General features: G+C 38.5%; 1 protein-coding gene across 5 annotated transcripts in view; it reads right to left on the reverse strand.

The window, feature by feature from the left end:
- Positions 1–209: 209 nt before the first annotated feature.
- Positions 210–26,039, reverse strand: part of LOC129708092 (nuclear distribution protein nudE-like 1) — a 35,567-nt gene continuing 9,737 nt past the window's right edge. For 2 of the 5 annotated variants that reach the window (XM_055653644.1, XM_055653646.1), the window contains exons 2-10: positions 24,825–24,919; positions 20,911–21,064; positions 17,980–18,128; positions 13,234–13,370; positions 11,675–11,845; positions 9,743–9,834; positions 7,994–8,142; positions 1,313–1,390; positions 210–1,127 (exon numbers count right to left, since the gene is read on the reverse strand). In XM_055653644.1, coding sequence (XP_055509619.1) covers positions 1,040–1,127; positions 1,313–1,390; positions 7,994–8,142; positions 9,743–9,834; positions 11,675–11,845; positions 13,234–13,370; positions 17,980–18,128; positions 20,911–21,064; positions 24,825–24,907 — 1,101 coding nt within the window. In that variant the 5' untranslated portion in view covers positions 24,908–24,919 and the 3' untranslated portion in view covers positions 210–1,039. Of the gene's footprint in view, positions 1,128–1,312; positions 1,391–3,013; positions 3,049–7,993; positions 8,143–9,742; positions 9,835–11,674; positions 11,846–13,233; positions 13,371–17,979; positions 18,129–20,910; positions 21,065–24,824; positions 24,920–26,039 lie in introns of all 5 variants that reach the window. The other 3 variants (XM_055653647.1, XM_055653649.1, XM_055653648.1) reach the window with 3 other exon arrangements.

Genomic DNA, 26,039 nt, shown 5'->3' on the forward strand with positions numbered 1-26,039 from the left:
TATAAATAGGCAAGGTTTATTTCCAATTCCACCCTTTGATACTTAGGTTTCGTACAAATTAATAATCAGTGTTCAGTGCCAAATTTACTAAGGCTTAATCTGTACTATTTTAAAAAATAATAAAATTTAGTATGATGCTTTTGTCAGGCTTACCAATAGTGACTCTAGCCTGTATCCTGTGATGTTTTAACAGACTAACACACTGCAGCTGTTGAAAGAACACATTTATTATCGCAAGATTCTACAACCGATCATGATTCGTTACAACCGTGTATGGTAAACTTTCATTTATTAAACATGCCATATAGAATCTGAATAAATAATGCTACAAAGCACAAGCTATGTACAAGTGTCTTGAGAGTCTTGTTTACAAACATATACAGTAACACTATGTAAACAGGCAACACAATTCTGAATTATGCAAAATAAAAAGTAAAAGTGATTTGAGTTGATGCATAGAAACAAATGCCGCAAATAATTCAAATAAAGTGTATATGTTTTAGTTATCCAACATCTGCATTTTTTAAAAAACAAACCATTTGCACTTAAATAGTGCTTAAATATATCTTAATAAATCTGACATTAGAAATCAAAAATTTTACAGTACAACATAAAAATTACAGGAATTGGTGTTTTAAAATATCACCAAGTCCAGGCACATAAGCAAGAAACCTAGACCAACTATCTGGAGAGTTACAACCTTACAGGTGGCATGAACAAAGACCATATATACCACCTTGTCTTTCAATATGTCGACTTTTCCAATACTGCTTGGAAGTTAAATTTCGAATGCTCAATATACAAGTCTGTTGCTGTAACGCACAATAGGAATAGCATTAATGTGGATATGAAATCTAACGTTACATTATCAGAGGTAAAGGCGGCAAACCAGTAAACTGAAAATCTTGTCCGGAACAAATGAAACAGAAGTCCAGAAATTCCTACACACTGCAGTGCACTCCATTGGTAGCCAGCTGGTAACCAACTGGTTATCCTGTTGATATACATTTTTGTTTAAAAAAAAGGTGCAGTATGGCTGTCAGACACTGAGTGGCAGCATGCCAGGTGGGGAGGAAGGTGGAGCTGATCCAATTCCAGCAGGTCCTTGGTCTAGACCATTTACTGCCCTACATTCAACAAAAGAAACTTGTTACATTCAAGTATTTTGTGCAGTAACTGACATCAACAGACCTGGCACAAATGCGATCAAGATTCAAATGTTAATTATCACTGTCTCAAGGCAATCATCGGGTTCGCTATTAGATCTGGCTTGAATGTAAAACACAATATATAGACTAGTCAATTCACTTGCTTTGGTTTCCTGTTGGGTCTATTTCTGGAGATTCGACTTCCTTCAATACTCTGTCTGCATCCTGCAGTATTGTCTGGCCTTGAAAATTAAAGAGCTGCATTACTGTCCTACAATGGTAACCTGGCAAATGTCCACATGGAAATATGAATGCTACTGGAAAATCATTACTTCTAAATTATAACTAAATTGCTTATTATTAGAAATTATAGTGTAAAACATGATCAGATAATGGACATTATTTCAAACTTCAGTTGAACTATTGCTCTGGTTTAGTACAACATGCAAGTTGAAAAATGTATAAATCTAACGAGTTTGAAATGCCTATGGATTATCTCCATGGTGATATTATAATGAATTTGAAAAGGGAAACAGTGACTTTCATATACAAGTTAATTTTCATATCAACATTACAATACACCTTTATCTAATCATTAGATTTGTCCAGATTTGTCCAGATGCAATTAATTTAATGTAAAATTGCAGAAAACTTTGAGGAAATGTACAGTACACACTTGTTAGTACTAGTTTAGCCATGCCTCAGCTTTTAAGTTGTTTTTTAAAAGCATTTTGCCTGGGCAGAATCAATTTCAAGTTGTTCTTTTATTCTGATCCAGAAAATGGTTCTTGTTCAGTTCTTTTTTTGATTATATAAATACTGGCATAAAGTTGGAAGTTTAAATTTGCATTTAGAAATAATTATCAAAGTTTTAGTTTTGTGTATGAAGGAACTGCAGATGGACCAAACTGCAGGTTTAAACCAAAGATGGACACAAAATGCTGTGGTAACTCAGCAGGACAGACAGCAGGGGAGAAGGAATGGGCGACGTTTCTGGTCGAGACCCTTCTTCAGCCCGAAGAATCTTCTCTCCAGAGATGCTGCCTTTCCCGCTGAGTTACTCCAGCATTTTGTGTCTATCTAAGCTTTAGTTTTGACTTGATCATTCACCTGCACATTAGTACGCAGTGTTATGCAAATATGAGGACTGACCAAAAAAAACATGTACAATGAGAGAATTTACCTACAAACTAAAATGCGTTACTGTGTATTTGCCTTTATTTCTGCAAAGATAACCGTGAATAACTGAAGTAATAATATTACACAGCATATGGCTGGAAAAAAGAAATATAATTTTAGGATTCACAATGCTGTCTACTTGTTCTTTCAACATTGCGAATCCTAAACTATCCCCGGCCACTTGCCCCATTCAATTTTGTTCAAGATTTTAAATCTGCTGCATTTAATGCAGTTTTGCACTATGGACGCTACAACAGTGGTTACAATTGTACCAATAAAAACCTACCGAGGTGGTTTAGAAAGCAGCGTTCACAAACAAAATTTGACACCAAGGTACAGATGACCGGAAAGCATGATCAGAGGCAGACTGACACCATAAGCAGAGCGAGATGTTTAACTTAGCTGCATTCAATGACAATACCACAAGCCATGGAGTTAACCTAATAGGTAGGGACTTTAAAATTATAGGGTAATGTTTAGAAAAGTTACCAGGAGCTGAAACCAGAGGTATTATGCTAGATTTGTCCTTTCAGGATGGACTCTTATAACTTGCCACAGAACACCACAATCCCCGTGCAGTTAGTGAAATGGCAGCCTAAGTCCAGATGTTAATACTGCCCCGTTTGAATCACCATTGCAGTAGCATGCAGGTGATCACTTCAGAGAAATACAATAAAATGAATTACCCATGAGATACTTGGTGAAAAAGACTTTCTCTTTTCTGATAAAAAGAAAACATACCGAATCAACTTCATATACATGCTGGAAACAAATTGAAGTCTAAACCAGTATAAGTTGGTTAATTACTAAAATCACTTAATTCTTAGCTGAAAGTAAATTCTTGGGAAAGAAATGTGTTCTCTTACACATGCTTAACACATGATACAATCAGCTGTGTATAGAACTTTAAAATTGCTGATCAATTTGAGACTTTAACAGAACAGAAATTAAGAAGCAGAGTTAAATGCATGTGTTAACAAAGAATAATTATTTTACATTCAATGTCTTGTAGATTAATTGGTTATAAAAGTTGTCCCTAACGTAGGTGGATGGCAGAGAACAATTCCTGATGAAATTACTTCTCGGGATTTTACAGCAAGTAAGCAGCTCTTAAATGGACTGATCATTCTTAATCATGATCAGAGACGGCTACTTGTCCCTGCAGTGTGCATGTAATGTAAATAACATCTGTGCAATTCCTCATTATACCCCTGCATTCAATCCCAAGGACAAAACATCTGGATAGGAATGGGAAGAGGAATCCTTGCAGTTTATTCCATACCTAAATCTGCAACACAACACACAATTCCTGCTCTAACCAGCCAATTCCATATCGATACAGAATCTAATCCAACCAGTAACATATCTAGAAATGCTATGTTCACTCTGCCATTAGCAGGGTTGCTCAACAATATCTACAGACTTATTCTACATTATAGAACTGGTTAGAAGTAAAACGATAAATGAATATCAGTTGTACAATTGGGGCAGCGCAGTGACACATTGGTAGAGTTGCTGCCTTACAACACCAGAGACCCGGGTTCGATCCTGACTACGGGTGTTGTCTGTACGGAGTTTGTACATTCTCCCTGTGACCGTGAGGGTTTTCTTCAGGTGCTCCGGTTTCCTCCCACACTTCAAAGATATACAGGTTTGTAAGTTAATTGGCTTCAGCAAAATTGTAAATTGTCCCTGTGTGTAGAGTAGTGCTAGTGTACAGGATGATTCCTGGGCCGAAGGGCCTGTTTCCAAATTGTACCTCTAAAGTGATGTTAAAATCAGTAAATGTTTTAATTTATGTACAGTTAGTTATGCAAGCCTTTCAGGGAGTTTTTGGATAATATTTAATCTTGTGAATTATTAAACATCCGAGTCAGGAGGGGCTTTTGCTTGGTTCATCTCCTTAAAACCCCCATGTGCCTTTCATTGGCAATATTTTGTGCATGTTTGCTACAGGTGGGAAGGGGAATTAACTGACTTCATCAAAGCGTTTACCATCAGAGTTTGAATTGAAAGAAAATTTGCAATATAGCTACCATAAGCAAACTGGAGCATTAAAGTTTGTGCTCTTCAGATGAACCCATTATTCAACAAAAGCCTCAGATGGGAACAGCGGCAACAAAACAAAATGTAGGAGTACTGGCATGTTGAATGAAATAGTGCAAGACATTTAACTCTGCTTCTTAAATACTGTTCTATTGACGTTGACGGAAATAATGGTGGGCGGAAACAAGGATGCCTATTGTGTTAAGCATGGAGAAGAGGATGCTCTTTCATACCCAAGAATCTCATTCCAGCTTTTAGATGTTTTAGGGCGATCCTAGTGTTTACGCAGCAAAATAATCACAAAACAAAAGTACATTTTGCCAAGTGAACCATACTGCAAAATAACTGGATGTGTTTTGGTCAGAAATGGAGTACCGAATGTTGGAGAATCACTTCAAGAAACATTGTGAACTAAGGTTAAAACTCTTTGTTATAAACATGGTATTTTAATCTGCACGATGGAATGTTAATGATCTATTATTTCATTTAGATGAATGTGTTTGTCTTATAATATAAAAGATTTTCGATGTTTCAAAATTCATGTCATCACTGTTATTAAGGAAGCTGATGGCAAGTGACATTTCTAAAGCATTTTTGAGGATGTAGGTGTAACTGACAAAGCCAGTATTAATACCCCACCCGCAACATGCTGGAGGATGTGGTGAGCTAACTTTATGAACCATGGAAGTTACTGTTGAGGTGGCGATTCCCAGGAATTAGATCTCATGACGAAGAAGGAAAGGCAGTCAATTGCAGAGCAGGCAAGTGTTTTATCTGAGGGGGGAAACATGCAAGTGGTGACATTCTCATGCTGCTAGGTGAATAACGTCACAGGTTTGGCTGTTGCCAGAGGTGCCTGGGCCTTCACTTGCTGAAGTTTGGACGGGTAAGAGGGGTTTTCATTGAAACTTACCGATTAATGAAAGTGGACGTGGAAAAGGTGTTTCCAGTAATGGGGGAGTCTAGAACCAGAGGTCTCAGCCTCGGAATAAAATAACATACCTTAAGATTGGAGATGAGGAGGAATTTCTTTAGCCAGAGGACAGTGAATCTGTGGAATTCTTTGCCACAGGAGGCAGTGGAGGCCTAGACATTGGCTATTTTTAAAGCATAGATTGACAGATCCTAGATTAGAAATGGCGTCAAAGGATATAGTGAGAACGCAGGAGAATAAGGTTGAGAGTGAAAAATAGATCAGCCATGATTGAATGGCAGTGTAGATTGGATGGGCTGAATGGCCTAATTCTGCTTCCACGTCTGGTCTTGGGAATTGATGCCAGTTTGTCCTGGTACATCTTTGAGTGGTTGCCAAGTGATTATTCCATCACCATGCTAACCCGTGTCAGAATGTGATTTGCCTATTATAGCATACTCGTTTTTCAACCTGTTGTAGATCTTCAGCATTTGTGTGGCTGATTCCAAGGTGTTTTTGGTCAATGAAGATCCCCAGGAAGTAGATAGCAGTGGACTTGGCAAATGTAATGTCATTGAATGTCAAGATAGACCACTCAGATTCTCCAGTAGATGATCCATGCTTTGCACTTGTATAGTATAGATATTACTTGTTACTTAGCAGTTCAAGCCTGAATGTTCAGTAGATCTTACTGCATACATCCATGGACAGCTTCATCAGGTGGGATTTTCAGAGTTCAATTAATTTAAACTGAAATCAATTAATTCTGTTGCTAAAACCGGTTTAGATTTTGGTGATTTGGGTTCCCATAGTAAGTTAACGAAGTTCAATCAGAAAGAGTTACTGAGTTTCAGTGGTAGGTGGTATGGCTTTCAATGGTCATTGGTTAGGTGTTAGAACAAGTGGAATGAATATTAACAGGTTTAACTACATAGATTAAAAGATTATAGCCAACTATTACTGCTCTATACAACATAGTATTATTTTCATTTTATGACAGCAATATCAACCACAGAAATGATTATAGAGATAGAAACCAAATTCTGATTCTAAATCCATACATCCAAGTCAGATCTGTTCCATGGATATTGGGTGGAGGAATATTAAAGTCCAATTCTAGTTAAATCTTCGGTTTGGTGGGGTTGAGGATTGTTTAAAAAAATGTCATATGGATACACGCTTTAAGTTGTAGGTGGAAGGTTATCAGGAAATGTGTGGATGTGGTGTGTTAGCTTCAGTGTGATCTACCTGCCTTTGTCCAGCTGCTTAGTTCTAAAACAACAGCTAGCTAGTGGGTGAAAGTGAAAGCCTGAGCACCTAAAGGGGAAGTTTGCCAACCCCTTCAACAAGATGGGTGAGATTTCTGCCGGAGATCCTTCTTCAGACCCGACCTGAAATGTCACCCATTCCTTCTCTCCAGAAATGTTGCCTGTCCCGCTGAGTTACTCCAGCTTTTTGTGTCTATCTTTGGTTTAAACCAGCATCTGCAGTTTCTTCATACAGATTTAGTCCACAGGAGCTGCCCTGAGCTTCCCCTTTTCCTCACTCCAGTTTGCTACCCCACTCCTGCCTTACAGCACCGTGCAGTTATAATGAGGTTCAACACTGCATCATCCATCTGGGCACATGGCAGCCTTCTGGACTCTATGTCAAATGCAACAAATTCAGATTGAACTTACAGCCTAACAGTATGAACATTCAGAAAAGGTACAAACAAAGAACTGCAGATGCTGGTTTATAACAAAGGTAGACACTAAGTGCTGGAGTAGCTCAGCGTGTCAGGCTGAATCTGAAGAAGGGGCCTGACCCGAAATGTCACCCTTCCTTTTTCTGAAGAGATATGCATGACCTGCTGAGTTACTTCAGCACCTTGTGTCTATCCTTGGCATACATTGAATTCTCCAGATTTGGTAAACAAGTTCGCCAGGTTAATTCCTGGGATGGCGGGACTGACATAGAAGAAATAATGGGTCGACTGGGCTTGCATTCACTGGAATTTAGAAGGATGAGAGGGAATCTTATAGAGACATATACAATTCTTAAGGGATTGGACAGGCTAGATGCAGGAAAAATGGTCCCCATGTTGGGGAAAGTCCAGAACCAGGGGTCTAAATCGTTAATATATATTGTAAATAACTGGGGTCCCAGCACTGAGCCTTGCGGGACCCCACTGGTCACTGCCCGCCATTCTGAAAAGGACCCATTAATTCCTACACTTTGCTTCCTGTCTGCCAACCAGTTCTCTATCCATGTCAATAACCTACCCCCAATACCATGTGCTCTTATTTTGCACAGTAATCTCTTGTGTGGGACCTTGTCAAAAGCTTTTTTTTGTTGTTTATTTTCTATCATGACCTGGACAAATAACTATTTCAAGTGAAATTGTGAAGGAGCAAGAAGCTTTGCCAAGGGATCAGAAACTTTATTTAGAAAGTTCCAATGAGGATGTAGCGATGTATAAGGCAAAGTACTAAGTTGGGATCAAACTAGGAAACCAGGTTTACATTTATCTTTCCATACAAACTTATCATTTATTTTTTATTTTGAAAGTTGCAATTGAATCAGTTTATGTCTCCCTTTCAGGCACTGCATTACAGATCACAATAATTTACAACCTTCCCTGATTCTTTAGCCACTGCTCTATACTGATTCTTGTTTTACAGACTAGAATGGCTGTTTTATACATTAATGGACAGTAAATACTTACCCTTTGTCAAAGTACGTTGTAAAGCCTGAATTTGAAAACTTTGCATTGTTGACCATCGCCGTGCCGATGCCATTCCCTGAACTGTAACACTTCCGCGTCGCTTGGTCCTTTGCAAAATTCCTGCATGCTGCTAACTTTGATTCTAAGGCCTGGAAAGATTTATACATTCATTTAACACGGACACAGAATGAAAATTACCACAAACAACCCTTGTTTTACTTGAAATAAACACTCAACAACTTCCATCCATGCTCCCCTCTCTCCCACTACAAAAGCACTGATTTCTTAAGGGATGACTGAACAGAAGCATTCAGGACAAACTTAAAATCAGCCCAGATTCTCCCAACTACAGAAGTGAAGAATGAGGAGGAAAGAGATTAGATAGCACAGATAATATATTCTAAGTACAGAGCTTCGAAAGTGGCAAAGCAGAAGAGACATTTTCTGGGCTGCAGAATTGTTTTTATTTAGCTAGCCTTATCTTATCTCTCCTGGCAATGAATGTCATTGTGGTACAGGTCCATGGATAATAGCAATCCTTTGGCCGTTAACATTGTACATACTCAACAAATTGAATGGTGGAAGGTTGTTTACTTGAAGCTATCTAAGTCTTTATACATTGTGCAGAGTTCACTGACACGTTAGCCCTCATCTAAAATTACTACTCTCTTCCCAATTATCATAATGTGCAACAAAATCTAAACATTTATGAATTAATGGATTTGTAGCATTCTTTTATTTGAATACGAATATTAAAGTAATTGTTTATTCTGGCAGATCACTTGCATTTAAAGGGCACCTCATTAAATTATTTAAAAACACATGCGATAAATTACTTTTAAGAAAAACAAAAGTTGCAATAAAAAACACCGTTTACAGCCAAGCTAAATAGAAGAATACATAATTGTCGAATTTTTAATATTTTATGAATTTTCCAGTATAACACAACTGACTCTTTAGGGTACATGTCTCCAATTTACCGGTTGTTTTGCCATAACCAATAGCTCATCATACTCCTGTAGGAAAATACTACAACAAAATGCATTTCATGATTTACAAACTTTCACTTACATTTTTCAGGATCATATTCCTGATGTAAACTGAGGGATTACATCACAACTAGATTCAGATTCAACTTTAATTGTCATTGTCAGTGTACAGTACAGAGACAACGAAATGCATTTAGCATCTCCCTGGAAGAGCGACATAGCATATGAATTATTTATGAAATGTATTAATTGTCAACCTGAGACAGCAAATAAACTGATTAAAAACATAAAATAGTATATTTCCTGGCAGTATCCCAGAAACAAGGTGATTAATTGACTCTGCTTTAATACAGTCAGCTGAAGATATCAGAACATAGATCTTCCTTGAATAGCAATGTGGAACCTAAATAGCCCTGTCCCACTGTACGAGTTCATTCAAGAGCTCTCCCGAGTTTAAAAAAAATCAAACTCGTGGAAACACGTAGAATGTACGTAGCGGGGACGTCTCTTAGCAGCTCGTAACGCTAACAGCAGGTACTCGGTAAGCTTGGAAAGACTCGTGAAGAACTCGTACTGTGGGACAGGGCATTAACAGTTTCTTAGCAAACCGTTAGTTGTAATAATTAAAACACGGACAAATTCTAATAAAGAATACAAGGAAAGGATTAAACGGAAATGATAGAAAAAATATTTTTTTTATGCTTTGGCTAATGTACAACACTTCTATATTGTAAAGAAAATAAATAGAACGGATACTTACCCCTACTTTTCTTAAAAGATCACCAACAATATTTAGTGCAGATAGTCTGGCTGATGGAGTTAAAGGAGACGTGCCATAGCCATTTGGTACAGCTGGAAAACAAAGAGCTTAATTATGGTCGATGCAGATACAGTACAGCACACCCACACCCACCATAACATTCACAAATCAGTTATATTACTGGGAGACAAAGCTTGGTTGTACACATACACGTCTTATCTGCAGAGAATGTTGTGCAAGTTATATCAACCATCACTATGCAAGCCTAAGATGGACACAAAATGCAGACTAACTCAGTGGGACAGGCAGCATCTCTGGAGAGCAGAAACGGGCGACCCTGAAGGGTCTCGATCCGAAACATCACCCATTCCTTCTCTCCAGAGATGCTGTCTGTCCCGTTGAGTTACATCAGCATCTGCAGTTCCTTCCTACACATCACTATGAATGCCCATAGTATTCCATCAGCTAGCACGCCTGTTTAAAGCGACGGCAAGAATCCTATCACCACATCTAGTTGTACATTTAGGTTTTTGATAAAATCCAGTCATTGACACAAAAGATCAGTGTGGTATGCACAGAATTTAAAGGATTGTGTGTTTTGATTTTACACACTGTAACCACAATCTGCCACCAGTCGTGGTACCCACTGTATGAAATTTCAGTTTTACATCAAATATTTTGGCTTATATAGCAGAAAAAATCTTAATGTTGACGTGTTGACGTGACAGAGTTGACGTGGAAAAGCTTTTCCCACTGAGAGTAGGGAAGATTCAAACAAGGGGACATGACATGAGAATGAAGGGACTGAAGTTTAGGGGTAACATGAGGGGGAACTTCTTTACTCAGAGAGTGGTAGCTGTGTGGAATGAGCTTCCAGTGAAGGTGGTGGAGGCAGGTTCGTTTTTATCATTTAAAAATAAATTGGATAGTTATATGGATGGGAAAGGAATGGAGGGTTATGGTCTGAGCGCAGGTATATGGGACTAGGGGAGATTATGTGTTCAGCACGGACTAGAAGGGTCGAGATGGCCTGTTTCCGTGCTGTAATTGTTATATGGTTATATTATATGGTTAATGTCCAATCACCTTTGTTTTCAAATTTGCTCTTATAGTTTCTGCGTCAGAAATGAAACCTAGAGTAAAGGCGAGTTTCCCCATAGTTATATTTTAATTTTTAAACTAATTCTCTGCATGGCAGATTTAGAAATAAGTGAATGAGTTTGACTGGAAACTTGGTGAGAATAAACTGGGTGCAATTTCTACCTAGATGACCAATTAATTGTATCTAAATCTGAAGCCCGATCCAGAATAATTCAAAACGGGGATTGATAACATGCTTTGCTTTAATGTTGACTGTTCATGAGTAATCAAATCAATGCATTTTGCAACCTCTGGTCAATCTCCCTCAATACACACTGAACATTGTTTTAAGTGTCAACACACCCAAGGGACTAAATATGTATTTAAATAAAGTGGTTATTTGGTTACTTACTATGAGTCATGAGTTCACCCATTTCAAATTTATATGCTTGCAAAGTCAGGCAATTAACACCATATTTAATCATGTCAAGTACAACGCGTAACACTTGGAATGGTTTGGACATGGGTAAACACTACCCCGTGAATGTCATTGCATTTATAGCCATAGGAACATGCCTTTACCATTCTGAGATTCTTAAATAGTAACATTAAAGTCACCTCATCGTGCAATCATTCCACATTCAATTTGGGCACATGGCTTCAAGAGTGGAGTGGTGGGTCAAGGATCAGCACCAAATGGATGACTTATTGAACAATTCCATTTTATCAAAACCCATCCAAGTCAAATTGCTGTCCATCTTAGACATTTGCCAGTTTAGTGGAAACATAATATGCAATCCATACAAACGTAGAAGAAATTCTGGTACTCATCAGAAAACTTGTGTCACACACCTCTGGGTGAAGCAAACCCATTGTCTGCTGTTCTTCCTACAGGTGTAGCTGGGAGAGAGAGGGAGGCTTGAACAGCCGTATCCATCTTCTCGCACTCCAGTGTTGGCGAACTTGGGGCAGATTTTCTGGTTACTTCCTGCCTTTCTCTTACTGCTAACTCTTGTCGCAGATCTAAAACAATATTCACAATACTGCAGTTGAGCAAAGGTTTGTTGCAATAAAGAATAATAGTTGTGAATTTTTAGGGTTTTTTTCCCTTTCACTTAGTTAAGAATAATGTTTAGTATAGTACCACAGGACCACACATCAAGATAACCAACCTATGCACTATACTAACAAATACATTCCAAACACACTGTTCGTAACAGCACTTTGGATCAGTTACAATGCAATGTGCTTACAAGGAATTTGGGTTCGTTTTCAGAACTGAATGTTAGGTAAGGTTGTCTTTGTGCATATAATGAATGGTAAAGCAAAGTATCTTGGGGAAAGCACATGAGTCTACTTCTCTCATGTTCATATATTGTAGGAGTAGAATTAGGCCATTCGGCCCATCAAGTCTATTCCGCCATTCAATCATGGCTGATCTATCTTTCTTTTTCAATCCCATTCTCCTGCCTTCTCCCCATAACCACTGACCCAATCTCTGCCTTAATAATATCCATTGACTTGCCTCCACAGCCTCCACAGCCAACTGTGGCAATGAATTCCACAGATTCCACAATGAATTCACCACCACCCTCTGACTAAAGAAAGTCCTCCTCATCTCCTTTCTAAAGGTACGTCCTTTCATTCTAAGGCCTATGGCCTCTGGTCCTAGACTCTCCCACTAGTGGAAACATCCTCTCCATCCAGGCCTTTTGCTACTCGTTAAATTCCAATGAGGTCCCACCTCATCCTTCTAAATGCCAGCGAGTACAGGCCCAGTGCCGTCAAACATTCATCATATGTTAACCCAATCATTCCTGCTCTTCCTTCCTTGGCCCCACCCATCTGCCTTTTCAAACCCCCCCCCCCCCCAACAAAATATCTTGTTGCCAATCTCCCACTGAATTAAAAGCAAAAAACGAAGCACTGAAGGAAGAGGCAGAGTTAACATTGATGTCTAGCAGCAGCGGTGTTGAATACAACCAGCGCATGTTTCCCACGGGGTATTAGAGCTCCATGCGCGAGGTATTATAATCTAGTGAGTGATCAACAACTGTGTTGAGGATGATCAAGCAGGAGAGAACAAGAGCTGGAGAGCAGCCAGTAAGAAATAATTTCAAATCAGATTTAACATTGTACGTCATCATTTCAGAAATAACAGTTAGTTATACAGACTTATTCTTGAGTATAAATTAATTACATTTATAACAGTAATTCAATAGTGGCTTTTACTGATAAAAACCATTTAATGCTATAATGAAAAGCTAAAGCATTATATAATAATTTTGTAATGCATTTATGTAATCACAACTTTGCAGGAATCGCAGGTAGAAAAGGCTTGTGTATATCATCTTAATTAACACAGAACAAACCTGCTCAACAGCAATATTGTCTATAAAAAATAAACTCACCTCGTGCTTCATCTTTTAACCTCTGAACGGAAACAAGAAGCGATTCTTTCTCATCAAGTTCACTTTCTAAAAATGCATTTCTTTCAATTGCTTGATTCAACCGTTGTTCAAAATCCTCCAGAGATACTATTGTAGCCCTAAATATTATACAAAGATACAGTTATTAACATTGGTATTGGTTTATTATTGTCACATTTACTGAGAAACAGAGAAGTACAATCAAGCGATGCACCAGGCAGTGAGTGCAAAGAGATAAAAATAAATAGGCGTGCAGAATATACTACTACAGCTCTCGAGAAAGTGGAGACTAAAAAGAAAAGGACAAGGACAGCAATGAGGTAGTTTGGGAGATCTTGAGGACACCTTTAGCTTATGGGAGGTCCATTTAATAGTTTGATAACAGCTGGGAAGAAGCTGTTCTTGAATCTGGTGGTACATGCATGCAAGCTTTTGCATTTTTTGCCCAACAGAAGAGGGAATGAGCAGGATATAAGTGGTCCTTGATTATGTTATATCCAGGGCCCACTTTGTTAGAGTGACCACTTTAAATATAGGATGAAATGAAATTTAATTAAATATAAAAAGTCAACACAACAAATCTCATTTTTGATTTGAGAATTAATTGCATATCATTTTTAGAAACTAACAATCCTTGTATTTTAATTTGAAAGCACTGATTACCAAATTATAAGGTGCATTTTCATTTCGGCGGAATCATCCAGTTCATTAAAGCAATAATCAGTTCAAGGGTTTCCTCCGGATGCTCGTTTTCTCCCACATCCCAAAGATGGATGGGATTTCTGTTAAATAGTCCCCATAAATTACCTCTAGTGTGTAGGGAGTGGATGAGGAAATGCAATAACATAGAACTAGTATAAATGGGTGATCAATGATTGTCATGGACTTGATGGGCAGAAAGGCCTGATTCCATGCTACATCTTTCAATTTTTAATTTAGAAAGTATTTCACTGTTCCTCATTAGTTTGAAATAATAAACATGAAATTAAACTAACTTTATGAAACATTTAAAACAAATAAAAATATTTTTGAACAATGAGGTGAAAATTCAGAAGGGATCTATCTGGTTCAGCCCAAGCCAACATTTATTGCCTATTGCCATTGAGAAGTTGATAGTTAATCATTCTTGAATTCCTGGAGCCTTCTTGATGAAGTTCTCCAACTGAACCCCAAATGTTCTGATCATTAGTCGATTCAGTCAACATACATTAGATGTTTTCTAGTACGTTAAGAAAATAGGTCAGAATTCCAAGTGGAACAATGCATTATCGATTACATATTTCCAAATAAGATATTTCCAGATGAGAAAGGTGTGCAGGAAAAAACTGTCTTTGTTTCCATGTGTTGCAGCATTTGGCCTCCAAAAGTGTAGAGGCAAGTTGTTGCAGTATATCATGTGAATGTGAGATATGCTGCTCGTGAAGGGAATGAACATTAAAGCAGGTGGATAAGTTGACAAACAGCTGTTCCCTAAATATAATCCCACTTCCTGAGTGTTGTTTGCACTGAAATCATACAAGCAAGCGGAAAATATTTCATCAGAGTCCTGATCTGTCTTTTACATGATGCAGACTTTGGGTAGTCAAAGAATCAAATACACAGGACTAGATGTTAAAAGTCCCTTGTGCCAATAGGTGGGGAGCATTTCACGACATCCGTTGATTGTTGAGAGTGGTAGATGCTCAACATCGGTGGGGGGCGGGGGGGTGATACACATATCTTGGCCTGTGTAACCTTCAGGATAGTTGGGCACAGGACACATCATCAGTAGTGTACCCTTGCATCACTGGGTGTTTCGGCCTTTTAACACTATACACCCTCCACAAGGGCGGCCCGCTGCAGGATGATCAGCCCTCAGCGCGTGTCCCGTGTCAAACCATCCCAAAGATTCACCCTGACGTACTTGGGGCCCAGCATGGGTCTTTCCGCTTGAGCCAAATCCACCGGCTGCTTCTTTCAGCCGCCTCTGAGAGTGATCTTATGGTCTTCCGCAGAGCCTGACCGTGGATTCCAAGCTCCTTCAGCAGTCTGATTGTAGATGACGCAACAGCAACATGAATGCTAATGTCAGCAATAGCATTCATGAACTCTCAGCACTTCATACATTGTTCTTAGTTTAATTACCAACTTTGCATGAATGAATGTGATCAAAGTGCAGCTAATGGACTTCCAGCTGAGCTTTATTGACAAAAAGTAGTGATCAACATTTTGAGAAAGATTCTTCAATGCAGGAAGCAGTTTTAGCAAACAAAATTGTCACCACATCAAAGAAGATGACCAAGGCTAGGCATCAGCACTCGATATGAAATCAGAGCAGCAGAAAACCTGATCACTGCCCTCTAATCAACTTGCATGCTATTGCCCTATATTCCCTTAAAATACTAAGATTGTCTGACTTTGGCTAAAATGTGTAAAAACAGAATGTGGCAAGAGCACTGCGACATGGACAGAGGGGAATAGAGGGACCTGCCTGCTGTGTCAACAGTGCACATGCAGACGTATGTGGAGGAACAATGGAATCAGGTATGATGTCAATCCTGTGACCAGTGCAAAATCATATCTGCAGACATTCAAACATATTAATTGTTGGAAAGACAAGTTGATCCTCAGATGGCAAAGGAAATTCAACACATCTTCAATCACACTTTTTAATTTTACAAAAAAAAACCCATCCTATCTGGATGCATCACAGCTTGGTATGGCAACTGTTCAACCCAAGACCACGAGAAATTGCAGGGAGATCATTTAGTTTAGTTTAGTTTAGAGATGCAGCGTGGAAACAAGCCATTTGGCCCTCCAAGCCCACACTAGCCATCCTAAATCTATGTTATTCTGCTTTCGCATCCACTCCCTACATACTTGGGGCAATTTACGGAGCCCAATTAAACTATAAAACCGCACGGCTTTTTTTTAAAAACCAAAAGTAATTTAAATTATTAACAATAATATTTACTACAAAATAAATCAAAACAAAACCTACCACAATAATACGTCAACTAAATAAACTCGTAGACAACGATATCACCATCCTTGTTGAGGATCCATTCCACCCCACGCGGTGCCCAGCGGTCCCGGAAATCCCCCAGGGTGCCCGTGGACAGCGTGTAGCGCCTTTCTATTACCACCCGGGCACGGACGTAACCCCCAGAAAAGGGGCAGGCGCCGTGACTTGCGGATGGCCAGCTTGGCCAGGCCAGGCCAACTCGCACGTCTTTGGGATGGGGGAGGAAATTGGAGCACCCGGAGGGAACCCACACAGAGGGTGGACGTGCAAACTCCACACAGACAGATCCCGGGGTCAGGATTGGACCTAGGTCTCTGGTGTGGTGAGAAAGCGGTTCCACCAATTGAGGCACTGTGCCGCCTTAGTGAATGCATCCCTGTCACCAGCCCCACGCCCTCTCCCATCAACTCCAACTACACATTGAGTCAGGAAAACAACAAATAATCATGGGCCTCTCACACTCCACTCACATTCACTCTTCTCCACTGTTTATTTTCTCTTTTGCACAAACTGATGTACTCATGTATGGTGCGATTTGCTTGGATAACATGCAAAACAAAGTTTGTCACCGTATCTTCGTACATGTGGCAATCATAAAGCAATACTGGGATTTGAGTATAGGAATCAAGGCTTTAGTGCGATTTGGTTGGAAATGGGAGGTTAGAGAAAAGGCAGTGGTTTGCGAGGACAATGGCATTATTTTCCAGGTGGATACAATGCTAGCAGAATTGAAAAGAAGAGGTGAAGTAATAATATAACAAAATCAGCCATTGTGAGGGCCACAAACAGAAGTCAGGGGATCAGAAATTTAGGAGATCAAGAGATGGAGTTCCCAGACAATGAGTATGGAATGACCAAGAGGAAAGACAGCAACGGAAAACAAAACAATTAATATTTCCCTTGGCTAATAGTAGGATGCGAGAAAGGAAGCTCTCAAAATCACCTTCATTCTAGCTGGCAAGTATTTGTGGGTACTTTGAATTTGTTAATCTGAATAGCTTCTTAACATTCTGATTTTAACATCTTTACAAACACAATAGTTAAATGTAAATGTTGTCATTATTTTCTCTTTAAAGCACAAGTAATATTTTTTGTTTTCTTTAGTTCAAATGAGGACAAATGGCTCTTTCATGTGGAGGCTTGCCACATTTAAATATATAATTTCCTCAAAACAGCTCAGAATGACACATACTAATATCACAAAACCTATGTATGTCTTTCTATTCACAAGTCTGCCCCCTCTAATTTGATGCTAATACACTAATTTCCTTTTACATTATTTATGCTTCATTCCACATCATTTAATTTCACTGCCTAAATTGGTAAACGACAGAGCATGAAGATACCAGATATAACTCTATCACTGCAAGGCATTCACTTGCGCATCTGTTAATCGGTGTGTACTCTATAAGATGGGGGCACTGTTTTGTAACCTAAAAGATGGACCAAGAACTCCAATTTACGAAGGTCATTTCTACACGTGCCAAAAATCACATCCAACATATTTCCGTGCAATACCGTCAAAAATTATTTTATATTATTTTTAGAATGTAACCAGAATTCTTGTTATCATAATCCATTAACTGGCCTGATGCAGTAAAAGGTTCAGAGACATAAGAGACTGGACTGGAGTTTGAACCAAAATCATTTATCACGTGATCACAAACAAAATAAATGAAATGAGTCCTATTTTACCCAAATAAACCATAGGGAACCATTGTTACCTTTTAGCTCTTTCTAAATCATCATTTGCTTGCTCCAGTTCCCTAACGTATTTATTCAGTTGATCTTTGATGCCTCTGGTTTGACCCAAGTCATCTTCTAACATAGATATCTGCTTATAACTTTGTGCATACTGCTGTTCAAGCTTTTCCTAAATGGCAAAACAAAAAGAATCATTTTTATTTACATTATTATCATTTTGATTTTCTTTAAATAAAGACACATTTGATCTTATAGTATGTATTTACCACAGGACAATAAACATTCAACACAGCCCGTGTACCATTTTATGGAATTATAGCAAGTATAATCAAATAGTGAACTAAGGATCCATATTAATTCCAGGAAATAGCTGTTAAATTACTCATCTTGATTAACATTCAAGTAATTTCAAATCCTAAATGATCTTACTTGTTCAACGCAATGATTGTACTTTGTACATTTCTACTTTGCCTTTCACTGAAAAGAAAACTTGGTGGCAGAGGGTTAAAACATATTAGGATTTTCACCTCTGGGACTAGAATTCAGAATGAGCCCTGATTTGAAGGCAAGTGGGTTTTTTTTGTGGCTTCAAAAAATGAAATAAATTTGGTCTTAATCCTATTCATAGTGGTATATATTGAAAGCCCACGGCTGCCTGTACAGTGGCAATCTCAAGTCGATCTATACAGATGTGCAGTGGGTGAAAATGCTGCACTCACCATTTAGAATAAAATTCAAGTGAAATGAATTGTTAGAAAAATAAAAGCCTATGGGATTATACCGCCAGCATGAATATAAAATTAGCTATGGGATAAAAAGCAGAGTAGCAGTGAATAATTTCTTTCCACAGACCGAGGGAAAGCTTTCAGATGTGTCCTCCAGGGATTGGTATAAAGACCATTGGCCTTTTCAATTTATATTAAACATAGAAACATAGCAATTAGGTGCAGGAGTAGGCCATTCGGCCCTTCGAGCCTGCACCGCCATTCAATATGATCATGGCTGATCATCCACCGCAGTATCCCGTACCTGCCTTCTCTCCATACCCCCTGATCCCCTTAGCCACAAGGGCCACATCTAACTCCCTCTTAAATATAGCCAATGAACTGGCCTCAACTACCCTCTGTGGCAGAGAGTTCCAGAGATTCACCTCTCTGTGTGAAAAAAGTTCTTTTCATCTCGGTTTTAAAGGATTTCCCCCTTATCCTTAAGCTGTGGCCCCTTGTCCTGGACTTCCCTAACATCGGGAACAATCTTCCTGCATCTAGCCTGTCCAACCCCTTAAGAATTTTGTAAGTTTCTATAAGATATTCTCAATCTCCTAAATTCTAGAGAGTATAATGATCTGAACATAAGTAAACAGGACATTAATTTCCAAGCTTGGAGATGAAACAAACTCAAATGTAGAAAACAATAATCAAAATGGACTTCAAGAAGGCACATGCCGTCTACTTTGACTGTCAAGCACATGAAATTCAAACAAACTGAAAACAATAGCTTTTACAAGAAGGAAGTGGCACGGTCATATTAATAATATATTTTGAATGTGACTGCAGGAAGTGCCCAAATTAACAAATCATAAACAAGGATGATGAGAAAGCAGATTTTAAGCTGATATATAGGATTGCTGACTGTATTAATTGAGAAAACAACAAAAGCAAATGACTCCTTATAAAGTAGAAACATGGAGATGCTGATTTACAGAAAAAAGACAGTGCTGGAGTAGCTCAGTGATCAGGCAGCATCTCTGGAGAACATGCATGGGTGAACATTTATCCATGTTCTCCAGTGATGCTGCCTAAACCACGGATTCATTCCAGTAGTACTTTGTGTCCATTTTTGTCTCCATGTAAAGCATTGTTGAATACTGTTGTTAATCTATACACCAAATTTTAATGTACTAATGAAGGTTAAAGCAATAAGGAGCCAAAGAAGAATAGTGCCACAGCGAAGGGACCTTAATTATGTTCAAAGATTGTTGTTGGGTTTGGTATCTCTTTTTGATAAGATTAATTCCTTAAAGTGTTCCCAGTAGCATAAGCTTCAAAAAGTAGACTGCAACAATTAATGGTGATTGGCAAAATAACTAAAGGTGACCTAGCTGGTAATTGTAAACCTATAAAAGATTATCGAAGCAGGTTCAAGAGTAGATACAGAAACAAATAGATACAAAATTGAAGGCTAGAAAATTAGAGTTTAGGAGAAAGAGCAAGAAAATGAGATTGGCAAGATTCAGACTAGGTGTGATGGGTTAAATTATGGCATCAACTCAAGCCCAAATGTTGTGCCATACTATAATTCTAATTCTAGTTGCAGAATACAACAGGGCAGCAATCATTTCGGAGCAATAATGCTCGCATCTGATACGACTCCAGTTTCTAAAAAATATAGTGAAATGAGATCATGCGCTATGAATAAGTTTATATTTTGACCTATGCAGTCATTTTTCAACAAGTGTTTCTGAAGGGTTGAAAAATAGTCTCAGCAACTCTTAGCTGCCGCAAAGGAACTCTGGTATAATATTTATAGCATTGGAATGCTTCTAGCAATGAATAGCAATCATGGAGGGACAAGTAAGAAAACAGAATATATATTTTATTTTACACAACTATTAGTTAGGCCTGATCTACCTATGACCAAACTATGTATAATGGTCTTTAATCATGGAGTCAGAGAGTTGCAGCACAGGCACTTTGGCCCAATGAGTCCTGCTGACCACGCATTTGCACTAATCCTACATCATTTCCATTTTTACTCTTCCCATGCCGTGCCAGAGAATGTCGAGCATCAAAAGATTCAGGTAATTACATTTAGAAATAAAACTATTTATTTATGTTTAAAGTTTTATGGTTTGCCCAAATATTGCAACCTGTCCTCATGTTACAAGCTAGAACGTGAATGATAATATGAACACCAGCTGAATATTAATGCTGTTGAGAAATTCAGTTTACCTTTAATACCTCCAAATCTAGCTTTAGTCTTTGGTTGTCAGACACTAAATCTCTATTTCTGTGTTCTGCCTGCTCCAACTGTGCTTCCAACTCGGCTTCAAGCTCTCTGCTTCCTTCTTGGAATTCTTCCAGCTCCTCCCGTGTTTCCTGAAAACTGAATCATGAGTTCAAACGGTCAGAATAAAACAGTAGACGCTAGTCAAAATAAACTGCCAGGGTCAAGTCAAGTGTTTTATTGTCATGTGTCCCAGATAGAACAATGAAATTCTCACGTGCTGCAGCACAACGGAATATGTAAAGATAGTACACTGTAAACAATATGATAAACGAGAGAAAAAAATTTAGTTTGTATATATCCACACATACATAAGCACACACACACACACACACACACACATATATATCCACAATTTGAGATTTGTAATTTTAAAAAAATCACATGTGGTTAAAGTGCACATTGTCAGATTTTATTAGGTCAATTTTATACATTTTGGTTACACCATGTAAAAATTACAGCAGTGTTTATACAACTGCTCCTTTGCCTCCCCAGACCAGCTCTCTGTGCAGTTCTCACCTCTGGGGGTGCGCTCTTCAGTTGCTGCCTGTACAGTGTTTCCACTGAAGGAAATTACACAAAATTCAGGAAATTCTGGTTGTCTCCGGGTAATTTTAGGGAAATTATATAATTTCAGGAAATTTCTGCATCTGGCCTGCAAAGCAGTGTAAAAGGTAATGCCGGTTTGGTGCTCAAAGGTTTAAACAGAGCGCTGTCAGTTAAACGCATGGGAATTTAAACAAAGAACTGTCAGCTGCAGTGCTATGGGTTCTAAATATAGCGCTACCGGCTGGAGTGCTATTGGCTTTAAACATAGCGCTCTGGCCATAGCGCTATGGGTCACAGACTGTTCGGGAAAATTCTCATATAACAATGAGTCTTTGGAATTCACTTTCTCAGTGGAAGTTGAGCCCTTGATTATTTTTCAGGCAGTGGTAGAATTCTGGATAAGCCTAGTGGTGAAAGGTTGACCAAAGAATATGATGCCCGTGCGCCTCAACGTGACGACGAGGTCCCGTAATTTGCGTGCCAAGGACACGTAAATGGGACAGGCCCTGTAAGCTGAGAACTACGATATTTGATGAGTTTATGCTGTGCTGCCGGCAACATGTCGCCACAGACAGGCGCCATCGTGAGAGGTAACTGGATAATTACTCCATAAAAATAGATCATTACTGATGTCAGTCCAGGTTGGGTGATTCAACAAAAATATATAATTGGTCACCACTTCTCATGGACATGAAGTAAGGCAGGATTATTAGTTTTGTTTTTAATACTAGTTCTGGAAAGTGAAAAGAAACAAAGTTAACCTTTCAGGTCTGAAATATTAACTTTGTGTTTCTTTGCATTTGCAATTTTTTTTAAACCCTGTGAAATATTGAGCATCAATTTTCACTTGCCAGTCTTTGCCCCACGCCTCCCACTCTTTAGCAGCTTTCTCTCCTCTGTTCCAGCAGTCCGAAGGAGGGTCCCAACACAAAAACACTGTCTGTACATTCCACAGATGATGCCTAACCAGTTGAGTTCTTCCAGCAGTCTGTTTTTGTTCAAGCTTCCTGCATCTGCAGTCTTTTGTGCCACAGTATTATTATGTTTTTCAGTTAATAAATTTCACTGTATGTTTAAAATGCACAAAACACTAGTTACACAAAAACACGCAAGCATGATCACAGACTGTCCTCACCACTGGCATAGTGACACTGGCAACGTTTCCAGTTTACAAATAAACAATTGCACAACCGTACTATCACATGCTCATTCAAGTGCATCATAAAGTCACAATGTATTCATTTATAGGGAACTGTGTAAACAAAATTAAAACACAAAACTTTCAGAAAATTTTACAAAGAAAAAAATACTGGAAAATAACAATGCCATCTTAAATACATCCTCGATGATAACCCAAAGAATCTCAGTCCTTTAGCTGATACATCAAATCCATTCATACAAAATTATACCAATTAATTAAATGAAAAGTAATGTTTCTGGATATTTCAGGTTCTTGACAAATGTATCTACAATAACAATGGTAAATTGGTAATCAACAGCATTTTTGGGAAAGGATGGGAAACGAGCATATTTAACATTAAAAAATATACTATATAGAAGTAAAAAGGTTGTTAAAAAGGAACAGGTCCATTTAATACATAATTAATTAATAATATTGATAGTTAATTTATACAAAATGCTTCATGGACAACATTTTGTTCAGGTACAGAGCATCCTCACATCCTATTTCATTGCTGAGCATGGCAGGTTCAGTCCCTGGGTATTCCCTGAAGCAAAGAGTATCTAACTCCATCTTCCTCACATGTTAGAGAGGTCTCCATTCCATCAGTTCAAATAACTTAATTGCTTTCCTTGCCTCATGGCAAACATGACTTGCAGTTCAATCACCTGAAGGGGCTTAATTAACAATATTTATTTCTTTTCCCAGTGGAAATTCAGTCTTTCAGAACATTAATTTTTCTTTTCATTCCAGACGCAGAATTTAGAGATGCCACGCTTTTTTGAGACTAATGTTTAAATATGCTTTTTCAAAACTTTATTATGGGGTGCAATGCACCAACTCTTCAGCTGATAAACAATTCATCTTTGAGCATTGGATGTCATTGCAACTCACATACTGACAGTACCTCAGTATTCAAGACACTCTCTTTACCTACCTTCAACACAAATCAATTAAAGTAATTAAGTGTTCTATCTCATGTGCAAAATAGCCACTCTACTTGCCCTTTAACAAAAGCAATATTAAAAATTATGGAAACTGTTTCAGTTTTCCAAATCTCTCCTATCAACTGTTCCAGTTTTCACTTCCAGTAACACATTTTGCTCGATGTAATCCAATTTAAACAATCTAATTCTCTCAATCTGTTTCCCAAATACTCAAACTGCATGGAATCTTAAAGTTAAATTTAAAAAAATTATGGTGCAAATACAATTGACAGTTTCAGATGGGGAAATTGTTAATCGTTTATGTAAAATTTTATAAACCTTTTTCTTGCACTGGATATGGAGATGCGAAGAACATTCAAAGTTGCACCTCAACTGTATTCAGATTCCGTTACATCCAGTAACACAAAACCAATGACCCTCATTTTCCTGAACATGTGTAAATTTGACTATACACAAATTCAAGAAACATTTTTAGGCATCCTATTTATCCAAAACTAATCAATACTGATAAATATAACATGCAGTGGCACAGATGTAGACTTGCTGCCGTACAGCACCAGAGCCACAGGTACGATCCTGACTATGGTTGCTGTCTGTATTGAGTTTTCCCATTCTCCCTGTGACAGCGTGGGTTTTTTTCCGGGTACTCTGGTTTCCTCCCACATGCCAAAGAAGTGCAGGTTTATAGGTTAATTGGCTTCTGTAAATTGTCCCTGGTGTGTAGGATAAAACTACAGGTGATCGCTGGTCAGCAGTGGGTCAAAGGGCCTGTTGCCATGCTGTGTCTGTAAACTAAATTAAATTAACAGTATTTGAAAGGTAATTATTTTCTCAGTACTCTTATTCAAAAGAAAAAGTTTCACCCAAACATAAAGATCACATCCTAAACAAAATTAGCAAATGTCCTTCTCCTAAAGCCATGGGATATTTAATATAAATACAAACATTCAAGCGCATATTTCTCTCCTCCCACAGATTTTGAATGCAGACAATCTTCAAAATACTACTTTATTTCAAGACCAATGCGAGGAGATATATCATCGTTTCAATAGCTTCAGAATTTTTTTTATCATATCAATGTGCATTTGGGCAGATGTTTACAAGCCACAAACAATAATAGTTTGACTGCCAGATAATGTGCACAATTCAGACATTTATGTTCAGATGAGCAACCAATACCAACCTTTTCTTATATTTCAGGGCCAAGTCTTTCCAATATATAATTTTTTCTTCTGGGGTTGCAAATTCTGCGTTTTCTTCATCCATGATGAAATGGGCCTAAAACAGCAAGAAAACAATACTAATTTCAGTTCCAAAATAAATGTTGAAACAAGGTTAAGACCACAAAAATCTTCACATATGGCATGGCTGTTAGTTTAAAACAAGCAGCATTGAGAAACATTTTTAAAAATATGACAACATAGCTCCTAAAATTGCTGATCAAAAGCAAGATAATAAATGTTATTAAGTACCATGGACTGAAGACGAAATGGCATATGTGTGTGATTAGCGCTCTCTCTCTCTCTCTATCTCTTTCTCTCTCTCCGATTCCTCAACTTGATGCTTATTTTCCAAGAAGTATGTCAGCACCTTATTTTCCCTCCAAAAATCACCTATACAAACATTTATTTGTCAATGCTTTCAACAAGCATTCATATGCACACATTCCAAAATAAACTCAAACACTTATCACTCCACTCTCCCAACTCATTTCAATATGTTTTATAGCATTTGGGATTAATCAACGTAAGAGGCAAATGATTTTCATTGGGACAACAGCATGCAGAACATTCAATACCACATGTCCAGCTGCTGGCGGCATATTTGGAATCACAGTCTACTGGTTTTGGAACCATAAAGAATTTATCAATGCCCATCAATCATATTTAATCATCTACAAAATTAGTCCCATAAACTGTGCAATGCAGATCACTGCCCCAACCTTGTAATCTTGTTCATTCTCAGTTGCAAGTACAGGTGCACAACCTTTTATCCGAAAGCCTTGGGACCAGACACTTGTCGGATTTCGGACATTTTCGGATTTCAGAATGGAAGATTTTTAGCGTAGATTAGGTAGGTAGCGCGGGCGGCTTGAAAAGTCTGGAGCAGCTGCCTCCTCCCCGGAGACCGGGAGAATCATTGCATAAATGTTAGTCAGTTAGTTTGGAGGGATTTTATGTGGTGGTGGTGGTGTAGGGGTGAAGGGGGAAACTTTAATTCTTAGTCCCCTACCTACCTGGTCGGCGACTCCCAACCTCGCGGAGCTGGGGGCTCCGTCCGGCCGCGGGCGGCGCCAGTTGTAGCTCCGACCCCGGCAACTCTACCCCTGGCTGCGAGGCGCTCCAAATCCAGCGCCGCCCGCGGCCGGACGTCCCAGCTCCGAGAATGTCGGGAGTCG

Source organism: Leucoraja erinacea, chromosome 23 (genome assembly GCF_028641065.1).
Source record: "Leucoraja erinacea ecotype New England chromosome 23, Leri_hhj_1, whole genome shotgun sequence".
Classification (NCBI taxonomy): Eukaryota; Metazoa; Chordata; class Chondrichthyes; order Rajiformes; family Rajidae; genus Leucoraja; species Leucoraja erinaceus.